Consider the following 27,280-nt stretch of genomic DNA (forward strand, 5'->3'; position numbering starts at 1 on the left):
CCAGGCGGACGGCCTCCAAGCTGACCTCCTCCGTGCTGCCGCTTTCCGCAGACCACGCCAGCTTAGTGCCCAAGACAGACGCCCATGGTGGGGTGGGCGACAGCAGTCCTCGCCGAGGCTCCCAGGCTCCAGACACCTTCTACAGTCGGTGTTGGCGGGCGGGGCGGCTGGAGGGAGGCGGCGTCCGGCCCGCGGGGTGTGGGCGAAGGAGCCAAGCGCCGGGAAGGCCACACGGCCCACGGGCTCAGAGCCCCCCGGGCCCCCCCTGCTCTCGACACCTCTCGCGGCACATGGGGTGCTTCTGGCCTTGCAGCGGTTGCTTCAGACTTTCCCGAGAGGGCCGGTCCCGTGCACACCGGTTCCTGCACACACCCGCATGGAACGCGCGCAGGCGGGGCCCTCGTGCTCCGTGTGCCCGCATGCGTGCGTTACCCTGGGTGCCGTCCCCGTGCTCGCTCGCTGAGCATGTGGCCTCTCGATGCCTGAGCGGGCTCACCCCGACCCCTGTTGGTCTCCCGGAGGCCAAAGGGCACGTTGGGGGGTCTTCGTTCCATCAGCACCCCCGCATAGGGCTCCGGAGTCCTGTGGCTTGGGAGCGTGCATCTGCACGTCTGTGCATGTCTGTGTGTCTGTTACGAGGCAGGAGCCTCAGTGGGGCCCCAGCTGTGGGCCGTGCGTGTCACACGACAGCCCAAGGTAAGGGTGCCCCCGGACGACATCTCCTCCGGGACCCAGAAGCCCCTCAGCCAAAGCAGCCCGAGGCTTGCTGTGTTCTGTGATCACCGCACGATCTCCTCACGCCGGCAAACTCCGCAGCCGCTGGTTCCACTCCCGTCACCTCGTGCGTTTATTTTCTGTTTATTTTGGAATTCTGAGCAATAATAAAAAAATCATTACCAGCTACGACAGACTCGGCAGGGAATCTGGCACTCTAATTCACTAGAGCCCATACGGAGATTTTCGCTGCCCTGAAGAAAACGAGACAAGTGTCTGTGATGCGTCGGTGCATTGTAACTTCACCCGGCAAACCCTTGCTATTAAGTCAAAAGCAGTGGGGGCGCCTGGGTGGCTCAGTGGGTTAATCCTCTGCCTTCGGCTCAGGTCATGATCCCAGGGTCCTGGGATCGAGCCCCGCATCGGGCTCCCTGCTCAGCGGGGAGCCTGCTCCCCCCACCTCTGCCTGCCTCTCTGTCTACTTGTGGTCTCCCTCGCTCTGTAAAATAAATAAATAAAGTCTTAAAAAGTATATATATATATAAAATTAAAAAAAATAAAAGTCAAAAGCAGCATTAAAATTTCGTTACCGTTAGATTTGTGACCAAAATCTAGTGACAAAGCAAATCGACTCCTCGCACAAATAAAAGGATAATTGTTTTTTAACACCTCTGTTAACTGACCTCTGTTAAACTGATGGGCGTTTACTTCCGACTTGCCACTCGCTGAGCAGAAAAGCTTCTCTGAGTTGTGATGGAGACCCTGCTTCCCTGTTGTTTTTAGTGAGGAGGGACGTCTCTGCAGGAGCAGCAGCAAGAGGAGGGAGCAGCTTGGCTCTGGAGCGGCCCCAGGGCCTTTGCAGACACCGGAAGGCCTTTGCTGCCTCCTGACAGGGCCTGGAAGACACCAGCCCCTCAGCCTACAAGCTGATGGGCCTCGTCTGTGTTTTGAGGCAAAAACCTTTCATCAAAGCCTAGAGGTCCTGCTTCCTTGCGCCATCTAGACTGTGCACTCTCTTTTTATCCTTACTGCCTGGGACTTGCTCACTGTTCCCTCCGTTAGTGATTGAATGAAGAGCGAATGACTGCGTGATAGCAGACCCGGTGATGCTGGCTCACCGTGCCCGCTCTACTCACGGTGCTCTGTAAGACCACTTCCTCGGGACCCATAACCCCGGTAGATTTGTGAGGCATACTAGAGAGAATGTAAGTAGCACAGAGATGCTTGATTCCACAGATAGAATTTCTGCAGACGAGGCAAGATTGACAGTTTTTAAATGTGTGGGTGTGGATAATTATAGAAATAATAGAACAGATGGCAGTCTGTGGTCTACAGCTGCACGGGTTGTGCATTCTACAACTTCAAGGTGTGTCATTCAGAAAGAGCCTGATATCAGTGAGGTTCCTTAGCACGGAGCAGTGCACAACCTATGCCACGGCCCAGTGCTGCCCTGAGTTCTGGCATAGAGAACGGACAAAATAATGAAGGAGGAAAGCAGATGACTCGGGCTTGGGAAATGATGTTCAGGACAGTCAAACAACTCGCTCAGTAAACTAGTGTCTGTAAAATCCCCTACGCTACCTTGCCCGAGTCGAGTGCTGGTTTTCATCGTCCACTGATGCTCTTCACTTAGCCTTCGGACTTGGCCTGTGCTGGGAGCGTTCCTGGGCTCTGAAGGGGACAAGCATGACCCCAAGGGGGGCCCGCCTGGGTCTGGGAAGTGAGAAGCCACTATCCTGAGTCCCGGGCTGTCCAGCTGCTGGCCTGTTCCATGTCCAGCACCGCAGCAGATTGGGGCTCGGGGCCGCATGCCTGTCACTGCTCACAGCGGTCTCTACCCCCGCCAGGACCCCCGCCATGATCGGCTGCTCGTTCGTGGTGGACCGGGAGTACTTCGCGGACATCGGGCTGCTGGACCCGGGCATGGAGGTGTACGGCGGCGAGAACATCGAGCTGGGCATGAGGGTAAGTGGTGCCGCACGGGGCCCCCGACCTGTCCGGGGAACAGGTGTGCAGACCGGTTAGGGGCAGCCTGTGGAGTCGGCGTGAGGAGCCACACTGCGTGGGACACCGTGCTGTGTTTGCTCCACTGCAAACGCCACTCGCTCTCGGGCACTCACGGCGCTGCGGGGAGGTTGGAAACATTCCAAGCTGCTCCTTCGGCTCAGGGAACCGAGTGTCCGCCGTGGGACCACGGCCCTCGAGCTGTCCCCCCTGCCGTGCACAGGGTCTGGGTTCATCTCAGCTGGACGTGGAAGGCAGGGGTGCCAGTGTGGGTCATGGGCACTAGAGGCAGCTCGTGCAAAGGCCCCAGGCAGGACTGGGCCCCTGGAGCCCCACGGGGGAGAGCATGGGGCTGCATGGCCAGGGGCACCTCCGAGGGAGGCCACCAGCCGAGATCTATGGGCCCTGGCCCCCACCCCTCCACCCTCTTCCCGGCACCCCAGGGGCCCCTCCTGGTTTCAAACTTCCTCACCTGGCAACTTGGAGAACTAATAGAAAGTTCTGGAAGAATCTTGGTTGCAAATCAGGGTCTCTGGGGTGGCAGAGCTCTTCTCTCTTGGGTGGGTGCCCGAAGCTGAGGTCCAACCTAGCCCCCAGGGAGGGCACTTTGTCGCTCAGGCCTTTGGGAATGTCGGTGGCGGGAACACAGGTCCCCTTCAGGGGCAGCGGCCCGGACAGCCCTCAGAACCAGCACTTGACAGATCTGAGCAGGCGGCTTTGGAGATCGGAAGCGCTCAGAGAGCCAGCTCCCTGCCGGCGCTGGGCGAGACCCTCCTCCCCGGAGCTCACGGTGCCTGCAGGGAGCTGAGCCTCACCAGCTCTGTGAGCACCGGCTGTGCGCCCGCCTCCAGCTACGGAGGGGACAGATGGCGTAGATCCTGTTGCCCTGCAGCTCACCTTCCAGCGAGGAGGTGAGAAGAGAAAGTGTGTCATTTAGCGAGAAGCACCAAACGGAGAAAGGAGGCAGCGAGGGGCAGGAGTGCAGAGGTGGCGGCAATTTTAGAGGTGGCAGTCAGGGAAGCCTCCCCCCAAGAAGGGACATTTATAGAGAGACCTCCAGGTGCCACGAGGGAGCTTGGATGATCAGGGGAAGGGAAGGGTGTTTCTGGCAGATAGAATGGCCGGGGCAAAGGCCCTGGGGCAGGAGCATGCTGACGCGCTCAGGAAGCAAACACACATGCACAGCTGGAGCTGAGGGGAAGGGCGGAGGAGGGGAGAGTCAGCTTCTGCTCTGAGGAAGCCAGGAGGCATTGGTGGCTCTGAGACAGGCTTGGCTTCCGTGTTTCTGGGCTCCTCTGGCCCCTGGGACTCCAGGGTGGAGGGAATGAGGGCTTCTGGAGCGATGCAGAGAGGTGAGGTGGTGAGGACCGGGGAGGTGAGATCCTGCATGGTCTGGTGCATTCTTGAGGAAGCGCCCCCCGGGTTTGCTTGGGGGTGGGGTGGGCGCTCAGGGCGGTCAGAGCTGCCTTGCTAGTAGTTGGCCTGAGCAGCTGGGCAGGTGGAGAGGTCCCTGTGGCGATGGAGACACCGGCTGTCCCCGGAGCCCGGTGCCTGCAGAGGCCGGGTCCCTCCCCACCATGGGGCCTGACATGGGCTCTGACTCTCCTCTGCTTCAAGAAAAAAACGGTTCAGTGCTGCGTTTCAGTCTGAAAAGTAATGAATCAGGTTTTAATTTGGAGTGCACAGCGCGCTCGAAGGCTGGTGTCCCCGGTGAGGCCGGGTGGCCGGCTTTCCACAGTCGTGGGACCTGCAGCGCCCAGGCCGTCACTCCTGAAAACCAGCGCGGCTTCTGGGGACGGGCTGGGCCCTCAGTGACCAGCCTCCACCCCCCGCTGCCCCCCACTTCCCACCCCACCGCTCTCCCCCAGGGCGCAGACCCCTTCCTCGGCGCTGCTGGTTAACTCGGTCACGGGTCTGGACTGTGGAGTGGCTCTGCTTGTGGGGCTTGGGATCCGGATCCCCTCTCAGGGGCCACAGTGTCCACCTCGGGGCCTGCTGTGCTTGGCGCCGTGAAGCCACAGCCCGGCGGCCGCGATTCTCTAAACTTCACTTGGGGCCCAGCCGGGACAGGAGGCCCTCGAGGGTCTGCGACTCTGACTCGGGGACCAGACGACCGGACGGCTGTCAGTGGGCAGGGGCGGGGGCCCGGGCTGCACCTCCAGCCTCCAGAGGCTTCCTTAAAACGCCGACCCCTGGGCTCCACCCCGGAGGGGTACACCCGGTGGGGGGCAGGGCGCCGGCACCCCGCAAATGCCCAGGAGCAGAGCCAGGGTGGGGGGCCTGGCTGGGGCTCGGGGGGCTGCACTCCGGCTGGTTTGGGCTTCTGGGGGGCGTTGTTTGTCTTTGCTTCTGGAGTCTTGACTCGCGGAGAGGAAGGCTGGGCTTGAAAACTTGCCACACAGTCTGTAGCAGTCACACGTCTCTAAACCTATTTGCTCTAAGCTCTTAAGTTAAACCTCGGGACCCCGATGATTACAGTTATAAATCTAATCCGGTAAGAACACTCACCTCCCCTTTCCCTCTGATTAATGTTTGATTAACTCGGGTTGAACAGATTAAATGCCGTTAAACAACAATCAGTTCCATTTCTGCCTTGAGTTAATTAAATTCCCTTGGATCTTTTAAAATGACACTTACAGATATAATCTGTTTACTCTCCTGCTGGAGCCCTTGGAAGGTCTGATATCACAGCAGAAATCCCCTCACCCCAGGTGCTTGGAAAGTTCTAGCGTATCTGATCCCTGGAACGTCTACCACACCTCAGATTCTCCGAAGCATTTCAGAAATGTTTGCCATTCTCTTTAATTCTCTGACACAGACTAATTTTAAATAGAAAATTTAGAGTCAACCTTCAATCATGCCTGTTAGAAACGGAAGCAGGAGGCTACGCCGGCAGGTTTTTTCGTACGCTGACTTTTCTCAACTGTGCTGGTCATCGAACACGGATCCTTCACTAACGATCCCCATCCTCGCGTGGGGAGCGAGCTCAGTGTGGGCCGTGCTCCGGGCTGGGAGCCCCGGGGAGGCCGCCGCGGGTCTGCGCGCACACACAGGGGGTCCTAGGAGCCGTCGGCACGCGCGGCAGACTCCAAGGGGGCCAGGGAGCCGGGCTGCGGCTGTCCCCTGCGGCTACGGCTGGGTAGGGGGAGTGGGAGCCCAGGGAGCGGTGGGGCGGGGGACAGCGCTGGGGAGGCCCCATCCAGCTAGGGTTGCAGGGCCGCGGGACGCTCCTAGAACGTTCTGCTCCCCTCTCTCCTTCCAAGGCAAGCCCAGCTGGGTTGAGGGCAGGAGGGTCTGTGCGACCCTGAGGATCCCCCCTGCTCAGAGCAGAGCCCCCTCCAGGGCCCTCCCCGGGGGTAGAGGGGGGTCAAGCCAGCCCAGCGGGCCAGGCAGGGAATGTCAGCCTGCGGTGGGAGGAGGACCGGCAAGGGCTGTGGCTTCCGAGGGGCCTGCAGGTTCGGGCAGAAGCTGGCCTGGGGGACAGGACAGGGAGGGAGAAACAGAGCGGAGAGGTCCAGGCGTGAGGTCACACAGGGGCCGGGGCTTGGACAAACCCATCCCCAGAGGAAGCGGGGAGGGCAGGCTGAGCTCCCCACACCGGTGTGATGTGGTTCTCCCAAGACCAGGGGTCCACGATGCCAGGAACCAGTGACCCCTGGGAGCCCGACTGAGCTGAGCGGAGCCCGGCAGGAGGGCGGGGAGGAGCTGTCCCTGGATGTCACCGTGACAGCACGTTGTCCCTGAGAATCCGGCAGGTCAGGAAACGGGGAGGAGCTGCGTCCCATGAGGGAGGCTCTCCCGGAGGACAGGCGGAGTGCGGCGTGTTGGGGAACCGTGGCACAGGGACGCCCTGCTGGGAAGGGGGCGCCCAGCAGAGGCGACCGCAGGGAGGGGGTGTCTGCACTGTGACGTCCAGAAGTGGGGTTGATGCGTGGCAAACACGTGGGTGACAGAGAAAGGCAGAGCACCCCCGGCCCGCAGGTGACAGCCAGCAGCCGCTGCTGGTGTTGGTGTTGGGAGGTGGGGAAGGGCGGCTCTCACCTGCGTGGCCGACGGGGCAGGGGAGGCGGTGTTAGCATGGACAGGAGCCCTCTGGGACCTTTGAAGAGGAGTGTCAGCATGAGGAGACCCCAGTACCCAGCTGTGCTCGGGCCCCGGTGCTGTGACCATGGGTGGGACCGGAACGTCCCCCACCTCGGTGTCCACTTTGCATGGTGGACTCTGGACTCAGGGCTGTGCAGGTCCTGCCGGGTGTGGGGAGGGCTCTGGGGCAGCCACTGCCGGGGGGCCTTGGGCCGGTTCGCAGAGGGAGGTGACGTGGCGTGGATGCGGAGCAGATATGGATACGAGTACAGTGTAGACGCACGAGCAGATGCCAGCGTAGATGCTAGACGAGGGTGTGCTCACACAGCACAGCTTCACGTGTGTTACGCAGTTTTTCACGTACAAACCGCGTGGACGGGTGCGTTCATACGTGTTCCTTTTTACTTCTGTTGTTGCGGGGTTCAAGGTAGCTTCCCGGGTAACAGGAACATCCCAGCCGGACGAGGTAGATTATATAGAGTATATATAGATTATATAATTAATGAGGTAAATCACATACATATGACGCAGGCCAGTGGGGAGGACCCAGGTGCAGACAGGCCTGCCGCAGGGGTCCCGAGTCACGCCCGCCCCAGCACCTCCACAGTCGGGACGCGGTGGACGCCACTGGCTGCTGGTGGGGTCGGGACAGTGGTTCACCTGCACCCGCCACCAGCCTGGGGCCCCAGGTTTAGAGCAAGGTCTGCCCCAAAACCCGCCCTCCATGGGCCTAAGACGGGCACAGAGGGGCGAGGGCAGGGTGACCAGCACACTCCCTCTGTGTCCCCAGAGCAGGAACCTGCCGCTGTCCCCATGAGATGCTGACGGCTGGGAGCGGGGGGGGGGGGGGTTATCTCTGAAAGCCTCACCCCGTCCCCCTTATCTGCTCCCTACACAAGCCCTCAGAGCCCCAGGGCTCCCCACGCCCTGAGAACAAAGCCCAAACGGGATCCACAGGCTCCCCCAACCCCCGCCCACCGCGGCGCACAGTCAGCCGCCCGGCCTCCGGCCTCCGCTCCCGCAGCCAGGCCCGGCTGGCCCCTCTCTGGAGGGTTCCCTTCCAGCCTTGCTGCTTCCAGACCCAGCTCTCGGCCCCACAGCATGTTCCTCCCGTGACACAGCTCTGTCCGTGGCCCCTCGCTGACACCTCCCCCTGCCCACCCCGCTGGACTAGGACTAGGTCCGGGAAGGCCAGGCCTGCGCCTGTCTCATTCGCTGCCTATTGGCTGCTGCGGGTGACCCCGTAAGTCCGGGTCCCATGCCCTTGGGAATGAGCAGAGGAATCGCCTGGGAGGGAGAGGGCCTCTCTGCGACCTGCTGGACGCCAGAGCCCGGGGTGGGGACACGTCGAGGGAAAGCGAGCTGTCCTTTTGTGGAACAATTTCTTATGGTGTCTCCCAGACAGTCCCAGGTGCTAAGGATTCCGCAGGGTCTCTGCTGACCCGAGGCCTGTGTATCCAGCGCAAGGCATGCTATCTGTGGCATCTGTGGAAAGACACGGGCAGGGGAGGGACGGCCAGTTGTCGGTTTACGTGGGATAGTCCGGGCAGGAACGCCACATCTGAGCAGGTGTGAAGGGGAGAGGAAGCAAGCCAGGCAGCTGAGGGGAAGGCATTCCCAACGGAGGGCGGCATGTGCAAAGGCCCCGAGGCAGGAGCGTGCCTGGCAGGCATGTGGCCCTCGTGGCAGAGACCGCAGGCAGCCCCATGACCCCGTGGTCTTCCTCCTGCCTTCTGGAGCAGATGCACCTCGCAGCCACGCTGTTTCTGGCCCGTCCTTGGCAAGGTGGCCCACCCAGAGGAGTAATTCTGTGGTCCTAGGGCCACGCTCCCCTTCTGTGACTGTGGAAATGCCAGCAGTTCCTCCTAATGCGAGAGTCCACGAGGCCATTAGGGGACATGAACCCATAGCCTCCGTTAGGCTAATAAAGTTCAAGCCAAAGCCAAGCAGTGTGTGCCCCAGCTGGGAGAGCCATGGCAGAAGGCAAGCTGGAAATCGTCGCCTATTTGGAGACTCTTGGACTCGCTGCTTCTCCGTGGTGTTACGGGAAAGCCTTCACAGTGCTGGGCGCGTCACCGCACCTTCAGACCCGGCCTTTTCAGTGGGACGTGGGTGTCAAACCCCTGGGGGCTGGGTGGCAGGCCTTTCCTTGTCATCCCAGAGGGGAGTTAGATATGCTCCTGTCTCGCCAGAGCGGCGGAGCCTTGCGGTCACTCCAGGAGGGCTCAGGGGATGTGTGACCACACTGCCGCCGGACGTCAGAGGGGTGCAGGGAGCGCTTGGGGCCAGTCTTGGATACTCCTCCGTGGGCAGCGAGCACAGGGGAGTGTGGGGAGCCAACAGTGAAGTCCTGCTCTAGCGGCTTTCAGGAAGGGCTTGCTCTAGTTGCAAGAGGTGGGTCTGCCTAGCACAGCGAGGGTGCCTTCCTGCTCCCCACAGCCCACGGGACACGGTCCACGGTCCACTCCCTGCTGCCTGCCAGGTCCCGCTGAGCAGAGGGTCAGACCTCGGGGCCAGGGGAGCACCTCCGTCCACTTGGACGTCTCGGTGGGAAAACCCTCCAGAGAGCCCTCTGCCGGCCAGCCAGCCGCCCTCTCTCTGAGCTTCTCCGTCTGTCACGGGCAGGTGTGGCAGGACCGCCCTCCAGGGCTGCCAGGGATTTGGTGAAACGGAAGCTCACAGCACCTGAACGAGGCTCACAGCGACTGTAACAGTGATGACACACGGTGCACTTCTGAGCACAGGTTCCCCCTCCTTCCGAAAACCAGCTCTTGTTAGAAAAACCCTGAAGTAAGCAAACCAGGACCGAAGGAAAGTCACGGTAGTTCCTGCCGGCGCCCAGAGGCGGTGTCCTTTCAGAGACGGTTTGCCTATGAGAGCGTCGCCTGCGGATGTGCGCGCACACGCGGGAAGGCTGCCCCCCGATGCTGTCATAGTCGCAGGCCTGTGACAGCGCCGGGCTCACTGCCCAGGGCTCCTGGGCTTCCCGCGCGCGTTCCAGACCGTCCGTGGGCTCTGCTACCTTGCGCCGCACAGAAGTCAGTGCCCGGTGTCCGCTTCACGGCTCAGCCGCTCCCCCAGGATGGACATCTGGAGACAGGATCGCTGCCGGACGGAATGCCCGTTTTCAGGGCATTTGATAGCTCTTCCCAAATCCCCGACCTGTCCCCACTGCCCTGTGTCTGTGTGTCCGTCTCTGTACACATCTTCTCAGCCACGGCGCGTGAGGGAGAGAGTCTCCAGGCCTGAATAGGACACGGCTCTAATGAAGTAAATACTGTTACTTTTTCCCGCCAAGATGGCAGGCACAAAGGAAACGTCTTTGTTGGCTTAATTTGTATTTTCACTTGCTAGTGAGCACGGACCTTTTTCGTACGTGTGTTGACCGTCTGTTTCTTCCTTGGCCAGTGGGTTCTGACGGCGTTCCTTGTTTCCCGTTGATTTTAGGGAGACTGGCCCCGTACGGGGTGATGCAGGGGCTGTCCCGTCCGCCCCTTGTGCCGCTGGCCTCTCGCAGACAGAGACCCTGTCGGCACGCGTGTCCCCCGTCCTCAGCGTCTTCCCCGTCCCTCTCGGAGAGGCCTGTCTGAGCAGCCCGGCCGCACCCGCACCTCTGACACCTGCAGTCCCTCCTGCACAGTAAAGGCTTGAATCCCCGTAGGATGGATGTTCTGTCCGGGCAAGGCTGTGATCTTTCCTTCTGTTGTTTGAAAGTAGCAGCCCCGGGCTTCTCACCGCACTCATCAAACATGCCACCCTTCCCCGCCGCCGGGCAGGGCCACCTTTGCACAACCCCGTGCCATCGGGGCACGCACACCTGTCCCCTCGCTCCCGCGTCGCGGGTCAGGCGGTACCGGCGAGTATGTCCTTCCCTGTCATCGCCATAGAGTTTCCGTGGCTCTGATCTTGTGTTCTCTTTCACAGGGACGTTAGAAACACGGAGCCTCTCCTGCTCTGTCTGTGCAGTCAGCACGCCCGCAGGAGTGGCCAGGGGACCGTCTGGGTCCCTGACCCCCTCGCGCCGTGCATTCCTTGCCCCGTGTTCTCCTCGGGTCCCGGTAGACGCCGTGGACCACGGCTGATGTCTTTTCGCAAATACGGAGAATGCCGGGGTTCCTGGCACGTGACCTCATGGCCCGGGGGTCCAGTCGCATAGCTGGGGGGGCCGACCCTACCCTGTTGGGCCCTGCGTCCTGGGTGATCGCCTCAGCCCCATGTCCAGTGAACAAGTGCTCTCTTCAGCCCTGTCCAGACGACTGTGCGGGCCCCTGTTTCCGTTGTGCTGAGGGTGTGTTTCATGTGTGCGGCACGTGTGTTCCTGTTGGTGACCTGCGGCCGCTCGTAGACTGTGGGTTTTGACTCGTGCTCTCCTCTCCCCGTGGCTGGTTCCCCACCTCTGTCCTCTCTGGAAGGCCTCACGGTCTGCGCACGTCCCGCTCCGCTGGTTCCCTCTCCTCCGTGAACCCCATCTGGGGTTGGGGGCTGACTCCTCTGGGTTTGGGCTTTCCTTGTGCGTTCGGCACGTCTGAGATCCCGGCGCTCACGGGCATCGTACCTTCGTGTTTGCCTGTCCCTGCGTGGACGTCTCGGATTACTGGTGCCGGGCCCGCAGGCCCCGGTGCGAAGCCAAGGGGCTTGGCTCTCACCCCCAGACCCGCGGCCGGCTGTCACACGCGTCTCCTGGTTCCCGGGGCCGTGCGCCTCTGCTTCCTCCTGTCCCACCGGGTCTGGCTGCCACCGGGGAGCAGCTTCTGGTCACGGTCGGGCGCCCAGCCCCGCCCCAGGCCTCACGCAGGGCCCCGCACTCCGTCCCCGGCCGTCCGTGAGGCTCAGGTGCCCGCGCCCCACAGCTCCAGCCCCCGCTCGCCGGCCTGTGTCTGCTCCTTCCGCGGGGCGGGGAGCCATGTGTGCTTTTAGCTTTTAAATGACATAGCTACCGTTTCCGCGTGTTTGGGGGCGGCAGGGAAGAGCTCCACGTCCGTGGGGCTCTTCCTACCTCCTCCGTTGTTTCATCCAGCTACGGGGGGCTCAGACTTGCGCCGGTGCCGGGGCACGACCCAGGAGGCACGGCCTCACCCCTGCTGGAGGACGAACGTGCAAGGACACGCAGCCCCATCCTAGAAACTGTCCATGGAACAGAGGACCGTGCCCAACGCCCAGGGTACCCAGAGGCCAGGCGGAGGGGAGGGAGGCCCTTAGCGCAGCTGCCCCCAAACTCCAGGAACATCAGAATCCCCCGGAGGCCTTGTTAAAACGCAGCCCACCGGCCCAGGCCCACCCCAGAGTTTCCGATTCGGAGATTTGCAGCGGCGACCACCCCCATCTCCAGGGCACCCCGGGCAAGGCTGCCCCCACCAGCCTGGGGGTCCCACTTTAAGAGCCACTCATTTGGAAGTAAGGCAATCTTTTTTTTTTTTTTTTAACTTCTCGTTTGTTTGGGGTGTTTGACACGTTCAGGGAAACAGTGGGAGCTTGGAATGAAGGCCCCGCTCAGAAGCTTCTGGGGTCTGGCGCCGGGAACGGGACTCGGGAGCACCTGTGTCGGGGCATGTATGCGTATACACAGATCATCCCCGAGAGAGACGTTTTCTTATAAAAAATGGATGGATTGAGCCCAGCTAGGCCCTGGGAGGTGAGACTTGTCCATCCGGCCCTGAAGCTGGACTGCTCCTACAGAGTGAGGGTCCTGGTGACGAGGGCAGGCGTCGGCCCGTGGCTGGGTTGGGCCCACACTGTAAGGACATCGAGCAGAGTATAGATTTTTGAAATTAGATTCAGATGCAAAATCTGCAGAAATCATACAAGCAGTTTCCTCCTGAGTATGAGGCCGTGTTTGTTTGTTGGGGGGGGGGGATTCCGCACGGCCAAAAGGAAGATGGCGGCCGGGCATCTGGTGGCTTTGCACCGGCGAGATGTCCTAGGGGGCCGGATGCCTTGTTCCTGCCCGCTTCCAGCCTTTGGCCAGGAGGTCTGGGCTGGGAGGCAGGGCTTGCTTTCCTCTCTGCTCGTGTGCCGTCTTCATGCACAGCCGTGCACCGTACCCGGATTTCCGGCCTGGTTGTTTGGACCAAGGCAGATGGATGGGGGGGTGGTAAGTGGAGGGTAGATGGTGGACGGATGGACGGACAGGTGGACGGATGGACGGATGGGTAGACGGATAGATGGGAGGCCGTGGGAGGACAGGAAGTGGACGGATGGCTGGTGGCTGGCTGGGTGAACGAATGGTTGCGGATGGACAAGTAGGGGGAGCACGTGGGCAAAGACGTGTCCTTAGGAGGGTGAATGGCGTGCTCTCAGTGTCGCCGGGAGTGAGGGCTCAGAAAGTCCTTCCCACCTGAGCTCACATCAGAGCGCACGGAGACGCACTCCGCCCAGCCTTGGCTTGGACGCTGCGTGTATCTGCACACACGGTGGCGCAGCCCAGAGCAAGGGACGGGTTTTGTCCCTGAAAGCCCCTTCTGTGTCACCTGCACATCCTCTGAGAAAGAGGTGAGGATCTTGGGCAGGTCACGGATGAAGCCCAATGACTTCCGTTCTGTCACAGTGGCTGGGAAGGTGCCGGGCCCAGCTGGGTCTACAAACCCCAGTGCCTTTGTGTGGCATCTCCTCCCAAGTGCAATCTCCATGGGCTGGACCCCTTCCCACTGCTTTCTGCAAGGTCCCAGGGCAGATCCTGATGGAGGAGACCCGGGGGCCTGACCGACGGTGCTGCTCTCAGGCCCAGGCTGCTCTGAGTATCCAGGAGCTGCTCTGCCCCCCACCCAGCTTCAACACCAACTGCTCTTCCCCTGGACCCCCCTTCCGTGAACCCCCTCCCACTGTACCCCTAGGAGTTCAGTTTGGCCAGAGCTGGTTGCCTGTGACCAGCATTTCCAATCAGGTCTTCCCGGAGAGGTGGTGAGGCCTGTGGGGGCCACTGTGAGTCAGGGGCGGGGGCGTCGGGACCCCTACTGCCCCGCCCCCTGCTGAGACCACAGCGATGCTGCACAGGGCCAGCTCGGAAGGCCTCGAGAGTCACAAGTCTCCAAGGAGGCCCCGACCCCCTAGCTCCAGCCTCCCCGCCACCGCTGTGCTGTTACGTAGGGCGGCCTCTGTTCCCGGAGGCCGGTGAGCGGGGCCCAGGGCTCCCATGCCGCCCGGAGAATGCAGAGGCCCCGGTGGCCTCCTGGGTGTCCACTCTGAGGGGCAGGAGGGCTGCTCCCGCTGGGGCTGAGACAGACACAGGAAGGGCCGGGAGGGGTGAGTGTGCACGTGTGTGCGTGTGAGTGTGGGTGTGAGTGTGGGTGTGCCTGAGTGGCCGGTCAGGGGTGAGGCTTGGACTACAGGATACTGAATTCCTCCCACAGATTCTGACGGCTAGCAACGTCTGGGGCTCCTGTCCCCAGCTGGCCGACTGCAGCTCTCCAGACGCCCCGCTCTGTGAGCTTGGGCCGAGGTGTCCCTTCTCGGGTCAGCTCAGGGCGGGTGAGGACGGGCAGGGCTCCCTGAGAAGTGCAGGATCACTGAGCAGCGGGTGCCGTGCTCCTGGCTGTGGGGCGGCTGCACGCAAATTAAAGGAAGTCGGGGTCCAGAAAACATCTCACGGCGGGCACAGCCTCCTCCCAGCGCCCTACAGGCCAGGGCAGAGCCACGCCGCGGTGCCCGTCTGCCCATTCCGCGCCGGCGCAGGAAGCCCTGGCCTTCAGATAACGGGGCCCTCCACGAAAGTGTCATTTTCATCATAGGGGCGCAGAGAGAACAGAGAACCAAGCAGGAGACAGGGCACCTCGCTTCAGGTGTTGCCTGTGTCCCGATGTGCGGGCACCGCGACGGCCAGGCCCCCGTGGGCTCCGTCCCAGCCCTGCGGGCTCACACCACCCGGCGGTGGCAGCGGGGCCCATCTGAGCCCCGTTACCCGGCATCTGTGCTGACCCCTCACAGTTTCCGGGCTTTGAAGCAGTAAAAGTCCTCGCCTGCAAGGGCGGAGGACAGCTCTGGAACCCTCCATCAGACACGGGCTCGACGTTGGAGGAGCTCTGATCTGGGGGTGTCGAGGGCATCCCCTCCCCGAGCAGCTGTGGCAGCCCTGACACCTGGTCCTCCCCTCGTGTTTGCGGTTTCTGTTTGGGTGCCAATTAAGCAAGCTGATTGAGGTAATTAGTGGTTGGGGCGCAAGATGGGTGTGACGGTCACATCCAGCCCCTGCGACTCTGCCCCTCCGTTCTGGGTGAAGAGGCAGCTTTGGGGGTCACGCAATAGTTCCGGCTCCCTGTCCCCTCTCCGCCCATGAAGCTGCCGTGTGACCTTGGACCCGTCTCATGACCCCACAGTACCTCGGTAATGAGAATGACATTAACCCCCACGGCACCTCCCAGCAGCACGTCCTCGTCCAGCCTCCTGTGTCGGGAACGCAGGGACAGAAAACCCCCTGCGGAGGCTGGACGGGGTGGGGATCCAGGACTCTCACAGAGCTCACAGCTGATAGGCTCTAGCTTTCCGTTGGCCATCCTTGGTGTCTAGACCACGAGCCTCGTGTGGGCTGCCTCATGGCCACAAGACGGCTGCCACCCCCTGGACCTCTCGTCCACAAACCATAACCTCCCTAAAAGCCCCGCCTTATCTCAAAGGCCAGAACGGTCTGGCAGGTCCCCTCTAGCCACAGGGGGGACAGGAACATGCAGCTTGAGTCAGGGTCTGGAGCCAGGACCCCGCACCTCCACATAGAAATGCCCCCACCGACCCTACCCGACCTCCTGCCCCCTAGAAGTTGCCCACGGGGTCATGCCCAGAACCCCCGGCCAGAGCTCGCCTACTCACTTCCTGCACACGGTGTCCTGGCTCGGGGGCCACACAGCGCCCTGCCACGGCACCCTTCCCTCCCTCCGAGGCCAGTTTCACCCAGCAAAGTCGTGGGGAGCGGAAGGGCCCTGAACTCCCCCACAGAGCCCACATGAGCCGTCCTCACGTGACTAAAGCTTGAAGCCACGGAGCCAGATGCGGCAAGGCCCGTCCAGCCATCCCGACCGTTCATTGAACAACCGTTCCCTGAGCCCCGGCCGTGGTACAAGTTGTGTTCTGAGAGTGGCAGGTGGGGTGGTCCTGAAGCTCACACATTAGTGGGAAGGACAGACCAGGGGAGCCAGGAGCCCTGCGGGGCTGCAGCTTCAGAGGGTGCAGAGGGTGCCACGAAGGGCGGCATCTGAGCAAAGCCTTGTGGGCAGCCTGGCACAGAAATCAAGGGAGGGCATGCCCCCAGAGGGCACAGCAGGGGCACAAGCCCTGGGGCCATGGGGAGGGAGAGAGAGCGGTGAGGCTGGAGAGCCCCGGGAGCCCCGGGAGCACAGGGCCAGCGGCAGGAACAGCAGCGGGGGCGTGGCGGTCCCTCCAGAGATGGAGGGAGGCGGCGGCCGCCGTAGGAGCGTGCGGGAAGCACGGCACTGCCCCTGCACCTCCATGCCGGCCTTCTGGAAGAGTCCTGGCTCACCGCATGTGCACCTGTGTTCCCAGCGTCCTGGCAGTCCAGCCGGAGGCATGTGAGCAGAAGTGTAAGTGCCCCCTCCACGTCCTCCTGGCACCAGGCTGTGGAAGCAGGACACAGGGCCGGCCTCGCACCCCCTCGCTCAACACAAAGAAGCAAACTTGAGCCCACGCCCTTGTCCCAGGGGCAGGGTCTGCACCAGCATCGTGAAGGAGCTGTGCCCTGGGCTCTGCACGGGCTGCAGAGGGGCGGTGCGGGCAGGCTGGGAGCCCAGCAGGGAGAGATGGTGGTGACTGCGTGCTGGGAATTCCTGCCTCTGGGAGCCCAGACCGTGAGGATGCCAGAGCCTGCCCCCGACATGCAGGGCATCCGACCTGCCCAGACGTGACGCGGTCCGGCTGTGGGTGACATCAGAGCCCCCGTCCTCAGCTGTGGGGTTCCCCCTCCTTCCTCCACTTCCTGAAGGTGACGTCAGGCGAGGGAGGAGGCGGGGGTCCGCTGTGCCTGAATAAGGACAGGGCTCTGTGATGCCTGAATAAGGACAGGGCTCTGTGGTGAGGAGAGGCAGCCTGGAAAGGCATCAGGAAGGCCAGGCAGCGCGCTGAGACAAGACAGACGAGGGCACGCGTCGAGGGCATCACGGGTGAGGCTCTTCAGGGGGTTCTGTAGTCGAGGGAGCAGCTGTAAGGGTGCTTGAGGCAGGGTTCTGTGGTGTGTGCTGCAGCGCGGTGGGTGGCGAGGCTGACGCGCTCTTTTCAAACTAGACTGCGGTTTGTTTGGCAGGGGGCAGCTGCTGGTGTGGAAGCCCCCTGGGACCAGGCCCGTGCACCGAGCAGGCCTGGGGCTGGGGTGGGGGTGGAATTGGGTAGGAAACCCAGCGGGGTGGCAGCCCTGTGCCCAGGCTCTGGGGCGCTTAGCCTGAGGCCCTGGACAGCCCCTCTTGGACCGTCTTCCTTGGAACAAGCCCAGGCTGGCGCCTTCTGGAACCCGTGTCCCGGGGCCTGTGAGCAGGGACGAGGGCCACCCAGCCGCCCTGGTCTCCCCCTACAGGTGTGGCAGTGTGGCGGGAGTATGGAGGTGCTGCCCTGCTCCCGCGTGGCCCACATCGAGCGCACCAAGAAGCCCTACAACAATGACATCGACTACTATGCCAAGCGCAACGCCCTGCGGGCAGCCGAGGTGTGGATGGACAGCTTCAAGTCCCACGTGTACATGGCCTGGAACATCCCTATGACAGTACGCTGGGCAGGAGGGGGCGGGGCAGAGGGGAGAGGGGCGGGGCTGGGGAGAGAGGGTGGGGCCTAGGGCAGGGGGTGGGGCTGGGGAGAGAGGGCGGGGCCAAGGCGCCCAGAGCGGGCTCCGAGAGCTGGAGGAGTTGGGGCCTGGGCACAGCTGAGCCCGCCAGAGAGCAGGCGCATGGCAGGCAGCCTGGGGTCCCCCCGTGCCCCTGCCGGGAGTGGGCCCGGTCTAGGGCTCCCGGACTGTGGGCCCAGCCGTTAGGTGCCCCACGATTTTTGGTGAATGTTTGCCCTGGAACAAGGCACTGCCGATGGCTGGAAGTGAGGGTTGGCTCTTCCCAGCTCGCTGCACTTGGTGCTGCCCCCATCCACCTAGAAACGCACCCACAAATGTGTGGGCGAGGGAGCGTGTCCCCCACGCAGCCGGTCCTGGGGCCTCGCGCAGCCCCAGCTGCCCGCCGGTCAGCCCGCACGCGGTGCGGGGGTCTCCTTGGGTTTTGCGGCCAATACATGTGAAAGAAAGTCTGCCACTTGGGCCTTTTCAAAGCGCGTGGTCCCTAACACTGAGCACGCGCGAGCCGGACAGCCGTGGACATTACCTTGTTCCAAAGACCACCCCAGAAAGAGCGGCTGTGTGCCAGGAGCGGCTAGCTCCCGGTTCGCCCACTCCCAGGCCTCAGCAGCCAGCAGCCTGCTCTGTCTTTGGATGTGCCCGTTCTGGACGCGGCCCGTAGACGGACCCCTACAGCGTCGCCCCTATTGTGTCCAGCGTCTTCGCTGAGCCCCGGGTCCTCAGGGTCGGTCTCTGCGTCCTCGCTTCTTTTGTTCTGTGACCCACTCGCATTCTGGGGTGTGCATGGCCACCGTCGGTGGACCCCCCCACCTGCCGCAGACGCCAGGGGTGCTCCCTGTGCCTTTGGTTTTGGTCCATGCAGTTTCGAGCCACACCTAGTTAGGGGTTGCTGTTTGGGCTTTTGCTTTACTTGGTGATCAACTGATTTCCCAAAGACAGCCCGTATTCTGGTTTTTCTTGGGAACCTAAAAGATGGGCTCCCCGCCCCCATGATAGTAATGAGGGCAGGTGCTGAGAGGCGGCCCCTTATGTGGGGTGCCCCCCCCGCACCCACTCCGCCACCAGCCCTCACGCACATGCTGCTTCCCGGGGACGGGCGGGTGCCAGGCTCCAGCTACCCCGCTGCGCCCGTGCTGGAACTGACTTCTGGGTCAGCCCCAGTAAGAGCTCACCTTGTCAGACCCTGCGCACACCTGCGCGTCTGTGCCCGTGCGCTCACCTGTCGACATGCGGAGCCTCAGACACGTACAGAAGTCACAGAAACAGCCCTCATGTCTGTTCTGTGCTTTTCTCTCTGCGCCTCCTAAGCCGGCTCACCACACCCCCCGGCGGGGCGTGCCCAGCGTTTGGCTGAGGCCGCCAGGGTGCCAGGCTGGGCCGCCGGCTCACACCGTCCCCCTGAGGAGGGACCAGCGGCTGCTCAAGCCTGACCTCCTTCCGCACGGGCCCCTCACACGGCAGTTTCTGGCCGATGAGGACTGGATGGAAACACGCACACGTGTATCAGACACAGGAGGGCTCACCATCTCTCGTAAAGCCTCATTGTTCACCAAGGGGACTGATTCCGAAATGTGCCCATTACTACTCAAAAGGGAACCCGGGTGCAGGCCTCATGTGGGGGAGGGGCCACCGGCTCGGAGCCAGAACCCAGCAGACGCGCTCCCACATCACATTCTCAGGGCCCTCTGGGGGCCCTCCACACCCACGGCTCACCCGACACTCGAGGGGAGGCTGGGAGGGGCTCCTCTGTGGCCACGCCCACCACACAGATGAGGGAGGGGGCCCCCCAGGGCAGCACACCTTCCACGGCTAATAGGGGTGCCCCGGGCCTACTGGCCAGGGGAAGGCGCTTGCTCAAGCCCACTCACACCTGCAAAGGACTTGGTGCCTGCCACCTCCTCAGGGGCCCCAAGACCACCTCAGTTTCAGTGTTGGGCTAGAAGGACCCAGAACTCAGCAAAGCTGTTGTGCTCAGGGTTACGGGTTCTTGAGTGAGGGATACAGACTCCCGGGGGTTGGACAGACAGCACTTACCACTCACGGTGATGCCGTGTGACACTGTGTACAGCATGTCGCCAACCAGGGACGCCCACCGAGCCTCTGTTTCTCCATGCACACATGGCCAGCCTCCCACAGGGCTGGCCTTAGTCTCTAGCCCTTGAAGAAGTCAAGCGGAGAGCCCACCACGGCCCAAAGCCCCCCATACATCACCCTGCAGCCGGGGCTCTCAGACCCAGACCCCAGTAGACAACCACAGTCTAACCACGCGGGATGCTCCAAGACTTTGGAGGTCACCACCTTCCCTGCCCTGGGGTGAGCCAAGGGCAAGTCTTTTGTTTGGAGTCTGCAGGTTGTGGACGAGCCAGCCCACAGCCAGGGACAATCTGTCTGGGTTGGGGCACGGCCAGCAGGCTGGAGAAGCAGGCCCTTCCCCGCCGGAGCACCCGGAGCACCCTTGCCCGGACTTCCAAGGGTCCCTGGGGCGAGGAGGCAGGAGGCCACCCCAATGACACCCTGAGGGGTGGGCTGCTTTCAGGGCCTGGGGCTCCCCCATCTTGAGCAGAGACCTGGGTCGTGGGCACTTCTCCACACCAACTCCCTTCCTGCCTCACTTCCGCTCACAGAACCCAGGGGTGGACTTCGGGGACGTGTCTGAGCGGCTGGCCCTGCGCCAGCGGCTGAAATGCCGCAGCTTCAAGTGGTACCTGGAGAACGTGTACCCGGAGATGAGGACCTACAACGACACCCTCACGTACGGAGAGGTACCGCCTCCGCCGGGAGGGCCCCACGACCCGCACCCACATAAGGGTTCCTGGGCATAGGATGGCAGCGGGCATGGGCATGGCACATCCATGCATACCTGGTGCCTAGCAGAGGATGAGCCCAGACCCACCCGTGTACGTGCACACAGAAGCACACGCTAGTAGATGCAGAGATACATACACGCATTCGCACATAGGTGTGCGCAAATCCACGCATGAGTGTGCCCACATGTTCACACGTGCACACGTGGATCCGTATACATACACTAGAGTCTGTACACATGTGTACAAGTGCACGTTCACGTGAAACTCTGCGTGTGCATGGTTTCTGATAGAGCTCACTCGTGCACAAGCCCACCTGCCTGGGCCCACAGAGACGTGCAGACACCCTCGTCCAGACCGGCTGCCGCATGAGCATGTGCTCCTTTACCAGACACACCGACACACTCACGTGAACCGTTGTGTTTGGAAGGCACAGTGCGTGCGTGTAAGTGCAAACAGCACGCACGCGCGGACGCGGAGACAGCAGCCGCACAGACATGCGCACGTCACGCCCCCCTCGCGTGCACGACTACACACACAGGTCTCTTTGAAGCTGGCAAGAGGGTGCTGTGCCCCCCACACACATTGTCACCCTGGTCTGTGCTATGGGGGGGCAGCCTCCCTTCCCTCGGGGCTCCAGCTGTCTGGGGAGCCCAGCCCCGATGCGAGCACGCCGGCCCCGGGCTAGCGCTCAGCGGGAGGCTGAGTGAACGGGGTCCCGGGGTGGACAGTCCTGGCTGGCCGGGACTACAGCGCACACCTTCCTGAGGCGCCGGCCGCCCAGCTGGGCCCTCTGTCCCTGAATGGGGATGGGGTGGCCTTGCCCTGACCTTGGGGAACCCCCACCATGGGGTTTCTCCCTCGGTTTCTGGCTGTAGGTGAGAAACAGCAAAGCCAGCGGCTACTGCCTGGACCAGGGAGCGGAAGACGATGACCGCGCTATCCTCTACCCCTGCCACGGGATGTCCTCCCAGGTAGGCGCGACAGGCTGTGAGTGGGCTCTCGGGGTGCCGTGGGGACCCTCGGGCAGGCCCCGCCCCGGGGGGACTAAGAGCAGGGCTTCTGGGGCCCGGCAGGCCTCAGGCAGGCACGGCACATTGCTTGCCTCTGTCCAGTCCAGCAGCTGGGGTGAAAAGCCATCAGGGCTGTCGTGTAGGTCACAGTGGGTCGTGTGGGAAGAACACGTTTGCCACCCTGTGGACGGAACCAGAAGCGCTGCCTAGAAGAAGGGTCAGCCCTGGTTCTTACCGCTGAGGTCCTCCCCGGGGATGGGGGCTTTAGAAAGGTCTACACCCACGTCCAGACGCCAGGCCTCCTAGAGAACCAGATGGCCCAGGGGGCAGATTAGGACTCTGGTCCCCGTGAATCCCGGCTGGTAAAGACAGCACTTCTCCAGAAGGAGCGCTGGTGTCGTTTCAATTAAGCCCCAGAGGGCTTTCCCCAAGTGATCTTCGCTCAGCCCCAAGCACTCTGAGGGTCTGAGCCTCACTCACGCACGTCCCTCCAGCGGAAACCCGCGGGGACCTGTGCCAGGCCCGGGCATCGAGGAGCTGCCCCGTCCACACCGCCCGCCTGGCGGTGCATCTCGGGCATGAGCACTTAGCCTGTGAGGCTGGGGCGGAGGGTGTGCCCCCACCTCCCGCGCCTCGTCCCAGGACCCCGGCTGGGCGGCTTCCACATTGACAAAGACAGAATCACCCATCACCCATCGCAGTCAAACGTGGCCTCTGGGAGGAAATCCACCAGGCTTGTCAGAGGCCATGGACGATTCCAGGGCCGCAGCCCACACGAGAGGCCCCGTCCCGCCGGGTCCACTGAACACACCAGCAAGCAGTCGCAGGAGGTGACCCGGCAGACGGAGGTTCCCCCAGAGTCCCGCAGCCCGAGGAGAGATGCCGCACACCACGTGCCCTGGGAGACCCCTCTGCACAGGGCTCACACGTGTGCAGTCTCGGCTCCAGCAGCCCTGACCTGCGCTCCCCCGGCCGGCGAGCGCGCTGGCCCTCAGCTCGGGGGGCCTCAGACCCTCCCCACGTGGCCTCCGCGCAGGCCGCCCGGGTCTGAGGGCGTGCACCCCAGGAGAGCCAGACGCGCAGCCTCGGGAGTCGGCGGCGCTTCGCTGCTCCCACGCTCCCCACAGAGATCCAGGGGGATGGCGGACCCCCAGCCTTCCTGCGGGGCCCAAGTCCCCGCTGCGGGGCATGCAGGGTGGGAGGCAGCGTGGCGGCTTGTGTGGGAACACCCAGCCTTCGGTGGGGAGCCGCCGTGCACACACTGGCCGCACGGGCGTGTGTGCACACGTGTGTGTGCGCACGTGCTTGGACGGAGGGAAGAGGAGGGACAGGAGGGGCAGGGGTGAGGCAACACCTGCTTGCGGACAAGCCCACACTACTCTTGAGCACCTCTGGGTCATGTCTCCTGGATCCCCACCATCACCGCCGGGGAAGGTGCCCTCGGGACCGCCTGCTGCCAGGCAGGGAGGGGTCACGTGGCTTGCCCCAGGCCGCGCAGCTGGCGTGGCAGGACCTCTAGGGCCGGTTTTCTTCCTGAGCATTCGCTTGCTCTTCCCATGGTGTTTTGCAAACGTGAAGTAGGACCCAGGCGTGCGTGGACTTGGGGCTGCTCCCCTCGTGGAAATAAGTGCTCACCTCGTGGTTGTGTGAGGGAGCACCCTAGGGCGGTGTGAAATTCTCTCTCCAGCAACTGGGGTCCGAGGAAAGTTCTGGAAAGGAGGTTAAGGCAGTGCTGCTGGGGGACCCTGGGGGAAGGCAGGGGCCGGGGGAGCAGGGCGGTCTGCGGGGCGTCCGCAGGTGGGCTCCCTGTGCGCCCTCCCCACTCCCCCTGGGCCTGGGCCTCCCCAAGGAAGCTCCGGAGCCCGGGCTGGCGGCCGGGGGTGCCCCCCCTCTCCGTTCCCTGACCCTGGGCCGCCCACGTCCTCTCCCAGCTGGTGCGGTACAGCGCGGAGGGGCTGCTGCAGCTGGGCCCCCTGGGCTCCACCGCCTTCCTGCCCGACTCCAAGTGCCTGGTGGACGACGGCAGGACCCGCGCGCCCGCCCTGAAGAAGTGCGAGGACGTGGCCCGGCCCGCGCAGCGGCTGTGGGACTTCACCCAGGTCAGCGGGGCTGCGGGGCCCGCCGTGGGGAGGGGCCCGCCGGTCCGGTCACAGCGCTGGGGCGGCCCCACGCTCCTGCCTCCTCGGGCCCTCGGGGACGGGGTTTAGATGGAAGGCACAGGGTGTGGGCGACCCCCAGACGGCCTCGTAGCGGCTGCCGGCGGAGCTCCGCTGGAACCAGCCCCTGCCGGGCCCTGGGGCTGTGGGCACGAGGGGTGAGCAGATCCAGCCCCAGAGCAGAGACTCCAGCGGCCCCTGTGGCAGGTGGGGGCGTCTGCGTGGGAACCGCACCCTGATCCCTAGGGTGCTGCCCGCGCCCAGGGAGGGGGCCTCCTGCGCCTCCCAGCCCCGCTGGCTCTGGGCTGCCGGTGGGCGGCCTCCTGCTTGTCCTTCTGTGCGTCTGGCCTTCCTGCCGGCGGTCCCTCCGCAGCCCCTCCTGCCCTCTGTCCTCCCTCAGCCCCCACCGCACGGCGCCCCCCCAGACCACACACCCTTCTCTGGGTGACCGGACGTCGCCTCCACCGGCTCAAGCTCCGTGGTATGGCCTCCCGTGTGACGCCCCCCAGGTCAGCCAAGGACACGTCCTCGCATGACCTCGCCTGGAGCCCCCATCTCCCTCCAGCCCTGAGCAGCACCCGACCCCTCTCCCTCAAGCCCACTTGGGTCCGAAATGCCCGCTGCCTCACGGGGCTGCTGCAGCACAGGACCGCAGACACGCACGCTCCCGCCGTCTTCACGCAGCCGGAGTTCCGTGTGAAACCCGGTGTCTACCCTTCTGCCTCTCCGGCCTCCCCAGGCCCAGTCCCTCCTCCCGCCCCCTGCTGCGTCCCCTCCCTGTCTCCACATGTCTCCCCTGGCGAGGACAACCACAGGGGAGGAGGGCCACCTGCTCCGGTGTGACCTCATTGTCCAGTCACGGCTGCTCAGACCCTAAGGTCACATTGCCGGGTTTGGGGTGTGGACTCGGTGTGTCTGACCTGCTTGTCTAGAACTCTCCGCCCATGGTACTCTGTTGCAAGGCTCTTGGGACTCTGAGACCGAGGGAGCCCCTTCCAGTCTCCCCCGACCATCCGGCCCACGCCCTGAGCTCCTGCCTTCCCCGCCATGGGCAGCAGGTGTCTTCTGGGAGACATGTCTGTCTCCGTCCCCCAATTTCATCCCCACACACTCTCTGCCATTGGTCCCACCAAGCAGACTCATGACAGATAAACACTGTCGGGCGACCCTGCCCTCCATGTTGGGGTCTGGGGGTTTCTGGCTGCAGGAGAGGCTGTGGAATGAGCTGTCATGGATGCAGGCACAGCCTGTAAGGGTCAGAGGTCCCCAGGAGGCCCGGCTGGGGTCGAGACAGCGAGAAGGACCTGTTTGAAAAAGAATGGAGAGTGTATAGTGTACCGTCCTGGGGTTCTCAGGCTTGGGCCAGAGTCTGGGGGACCAGGGGGTCTGCAGGGGTGACCAGGGGGCAAATTGGACATGACAGTCGGCGGGAAGCACCTGGGGGAGCCTCCATCTGAGGGGCCCCATCTCCCTTGTGTTAGTCACTCCCCAGGAACAAGGCAGGTGACATGGGTAATGGGATGGAGATGCCTGAGGACAGACGGACAGGAGGAGACAGAGGGCCAGGAGGGGACTGAGGGCCAGGAGGGGACTGAGGGCCAGGAGGCAGAGGAACTAGAGGGAAACAGAAGAACCAGAAGGGGACAGAGGGATGAGGACCATCCCCCGCGTCTCGGGTGACGGTCGTGCAGTGACCTGCGTGAGGCTTGTCATCACCCCCGCTCCCGAGATGCTCTCAGGACGGGAGCCCTGGGGGTCCATGCTGACTTGGGGCACCTCCCTGCAGAGCGGCCCCATCGTGAGCCGGGACACCGGCAGGTGCCTGGAGGTCGAAATGTCCAAGGACGCCAACTTCGGGCTGCGGCTGGTGGTGCAGAGGTGTTCGGGGCAGAAGTGGACCATCAGGAACTGGATCAAGCACGGGCGGCACTGACCCCCAGCCCTCCACCCCACACCCCTCCCTGACGCAGACCCTGAGCACCTGGGGAAGGCGGCGGGCTCCCCGGCTGGGCCGGGTGTTGGGACTCAGGCCCCTCCCGCCTGCCGCGCCACCGGAACCCAAAGGGCCCCGGCCATGCCCTGCCCATCCCCGGCCGGGACCTCGCCTCGGCTGCCCGCAGGCCATGACCCTGGGACAGCGGGGACCTCCCTGTGCACTCCGGAGGCAGAGGCCAGGGACTGGCCACCCCTCCAGGAGCACAGACCCTGAAGCCAACTCCAGCTCCAAATCACGTGCCTTTTCTACAGTATTCCTGTCCAGGCCGCCGGGACGGCCAACTGTGCATGTGCTGAAGCCCCCTGTCCATTCCCCCCTCACGGAAATGACCCCCGTGAACTCAGAGGGCGGCTGAGCTCCTGTCCGCTCCAGGCAGAACTGTGGCCCCTTCCCTCTTTTGGTCATCTAGGGCAAGACCCAGGAGAGCAGAGCAGTGCTCTCGCCGAGGCTGGGGAGCAGGAGCCGGGAGCCGTGGCACCGTGGTCCCCACGAAGCCCCCGGCTGGGGAGACAAGGAGACTGTGCTGCTTCGGTCCAGCGCAGCGCAGAGCTAATGGGACAGAGCTCGTCCCGTCCGCAGGAGTCCCAGCTGCTGGGTCAACCGGGGTCGGGGCCCCTGTTGCAGTGTCTCGCCCGGGGCCAGGAGCCTTCCCTCGTTGCTCTGAGGCAGGGCTCAGCCAATGATGACCCACGGCCCTGCGCCTGTTTTTCTAAATAAAGTTTTATTGGCACATAGCCACACACACGTGTTCATGCATTGGCAGGCACAGCCTTCTTGCTCCAGGACAGGAGCACAGAGGCTGTCCCGGGGCTCCGAGATGACAGGACCGTCATCTCTGGGCAGGACCATGCTCCATGATTGCAGTGAACACTGCAGGGCCCTGTCCCCGTCCCCCATCAGACTCTGTGTGCGCCGACACTAGCTGCTCCCTGATAGGACCAGCACCCCCTACTGGCTGTACCCCGAGGCCTGTGGCACCTCACTGCTCCCTAACTCTGGGTGGAAGTCCTGGGCTGTCCAGCAGCAGGACCTCCAGGCTGACCTGGCTCACCCAGACAGATGCCAAGCTTCCGCAAACCAAACCGCCCAGTCCCCCCAGTGTGGGTCCCCGATGCCCTTCAGGGGTCACCCAGGGGAGAACCTGTGGCCCCATCTGTGACTCCCCGTTCTTGTCGAGTCGTCTGGAGCCAGCTGCCAGGGTGACTGGACAAGAGGGCTTCACGCCGAGGGCACGTGGGACTCACCTCTCGTCGTCCTGCTGGGGCCAGGCCGCCCACTTTCCGGGGGGGGGCAGGGCACCCGGCTGCCTCCCCAAGGGAAAACATCACAACCGTCACCCACACCGTGGCTCTTTCCGAAGACGAGGGCATTCTGGGGGTGCCGGGGTTCTCAGACCTGGGGCCGCAGCTGCCCTTCCTCTCCCAGGGTCAGAGTCTCTGGGGAAGGTGCGGGCTCTGACCTACTCTTGGGGTCCGAGAGGTGTGTGGGTCATGCATTCGCCGTTCTCTGGCCTCGCAGAGACAGTCTGCACCTCACTGTCCCTCATCCGAGACCCCTCCCCCTGCACCCTGCCCCCTGGGCACCCTCTCTCACCAGCCCCTCTTCCCCTGCTTCTTCCTGGGGTCCGGTGCCCTGCTTCCTGCCGCTGGGGAAGCCCTGACCAGGCCCAGCTTCTCCCCAGAGAACTCTCCCAGCTCCAACCCAAGTCCCCCCAAAGCCCTGCTCTATTTCACGTGGAGGCA

At 63.4% G+C, this 27,280-nt stretch overlaps 2 protein-coding genes across 3 annotated transcripts in view; both read left to right on the forward strand.

Annotated features, from left to right (window-relative positions):
- Positions 1-1,202, forward strand: part of LOC132023784 (uncharacterized) — a 1,611-nt gene extending 409 nt beyond the window's left edge. The window contains exon 2 of the mRNA XM_059409925.1: positions 5-1,202. Within this exon, the coding sequence (XP_059265908.1) occupies positions 5-779 (775 nt within the window). The 3' untranslated portion in view covers positions 780-1,202. The remainder of the gene's footprint in view (positions 1-4) is intronic.
- Positions 1-26,272, forward strand: part of GALNT9 (polypeptide N-acetylgalactosaminyltransferase 9) — a 64,579-nt gene extending 38,307 nt beyond the window's left edge. The window contains exons 5-10 of one of the 2 annotated variants that reach the window (XM_059408144.1): positions 2,562-2,679; positions 17,309-17,494; positions 20,194-20,331; positions 21,252-21,347; positions 23,318-23,485; positions 25,329-26,272. In XM_059408144.1, the coding sequence (XP_059264127.1) occupies positions 2,562-2,679; positions 17,309-17,494; positions 20,194-20,331; positions 21,252-21,347; positions 23,318-23,485; positions 25,329-25,475 (853 nt within the window). In that variant the 3' untranslated portion in view covers positions 25,476-26,272. Of the gene's footprint in view, positions 1-2,561; positions 2,680-17,308; positions 17,495-20,193; positions 20,332-21,251; positions 21,348-23,317; positions 23,486-23,942; positions 24,314-25,328 lie in introns of those variants that run through there. The other variant, XM_059408143.1, reaches the window with a different exon arrangement.
- Positions 26,273-27,280: the final 1,008 nt, after the last annotated feature.

The sequence above is a fragment of the Mustela nigripes genome, chromosome 8 (genome assembly GCF_022355385.1).
Source record: "Mustela nigripes isolate SB6536 chromosome 8, MUSNIG.SB6536, whole genome shotgun sequence".
NCBI classification, from domain to species: domain Eukaryota; kingdom Metazoa; phylum Chordata; class Mammalia; order Carnivora; family Mustelidae; genus Mustela; species Mustela nigripes.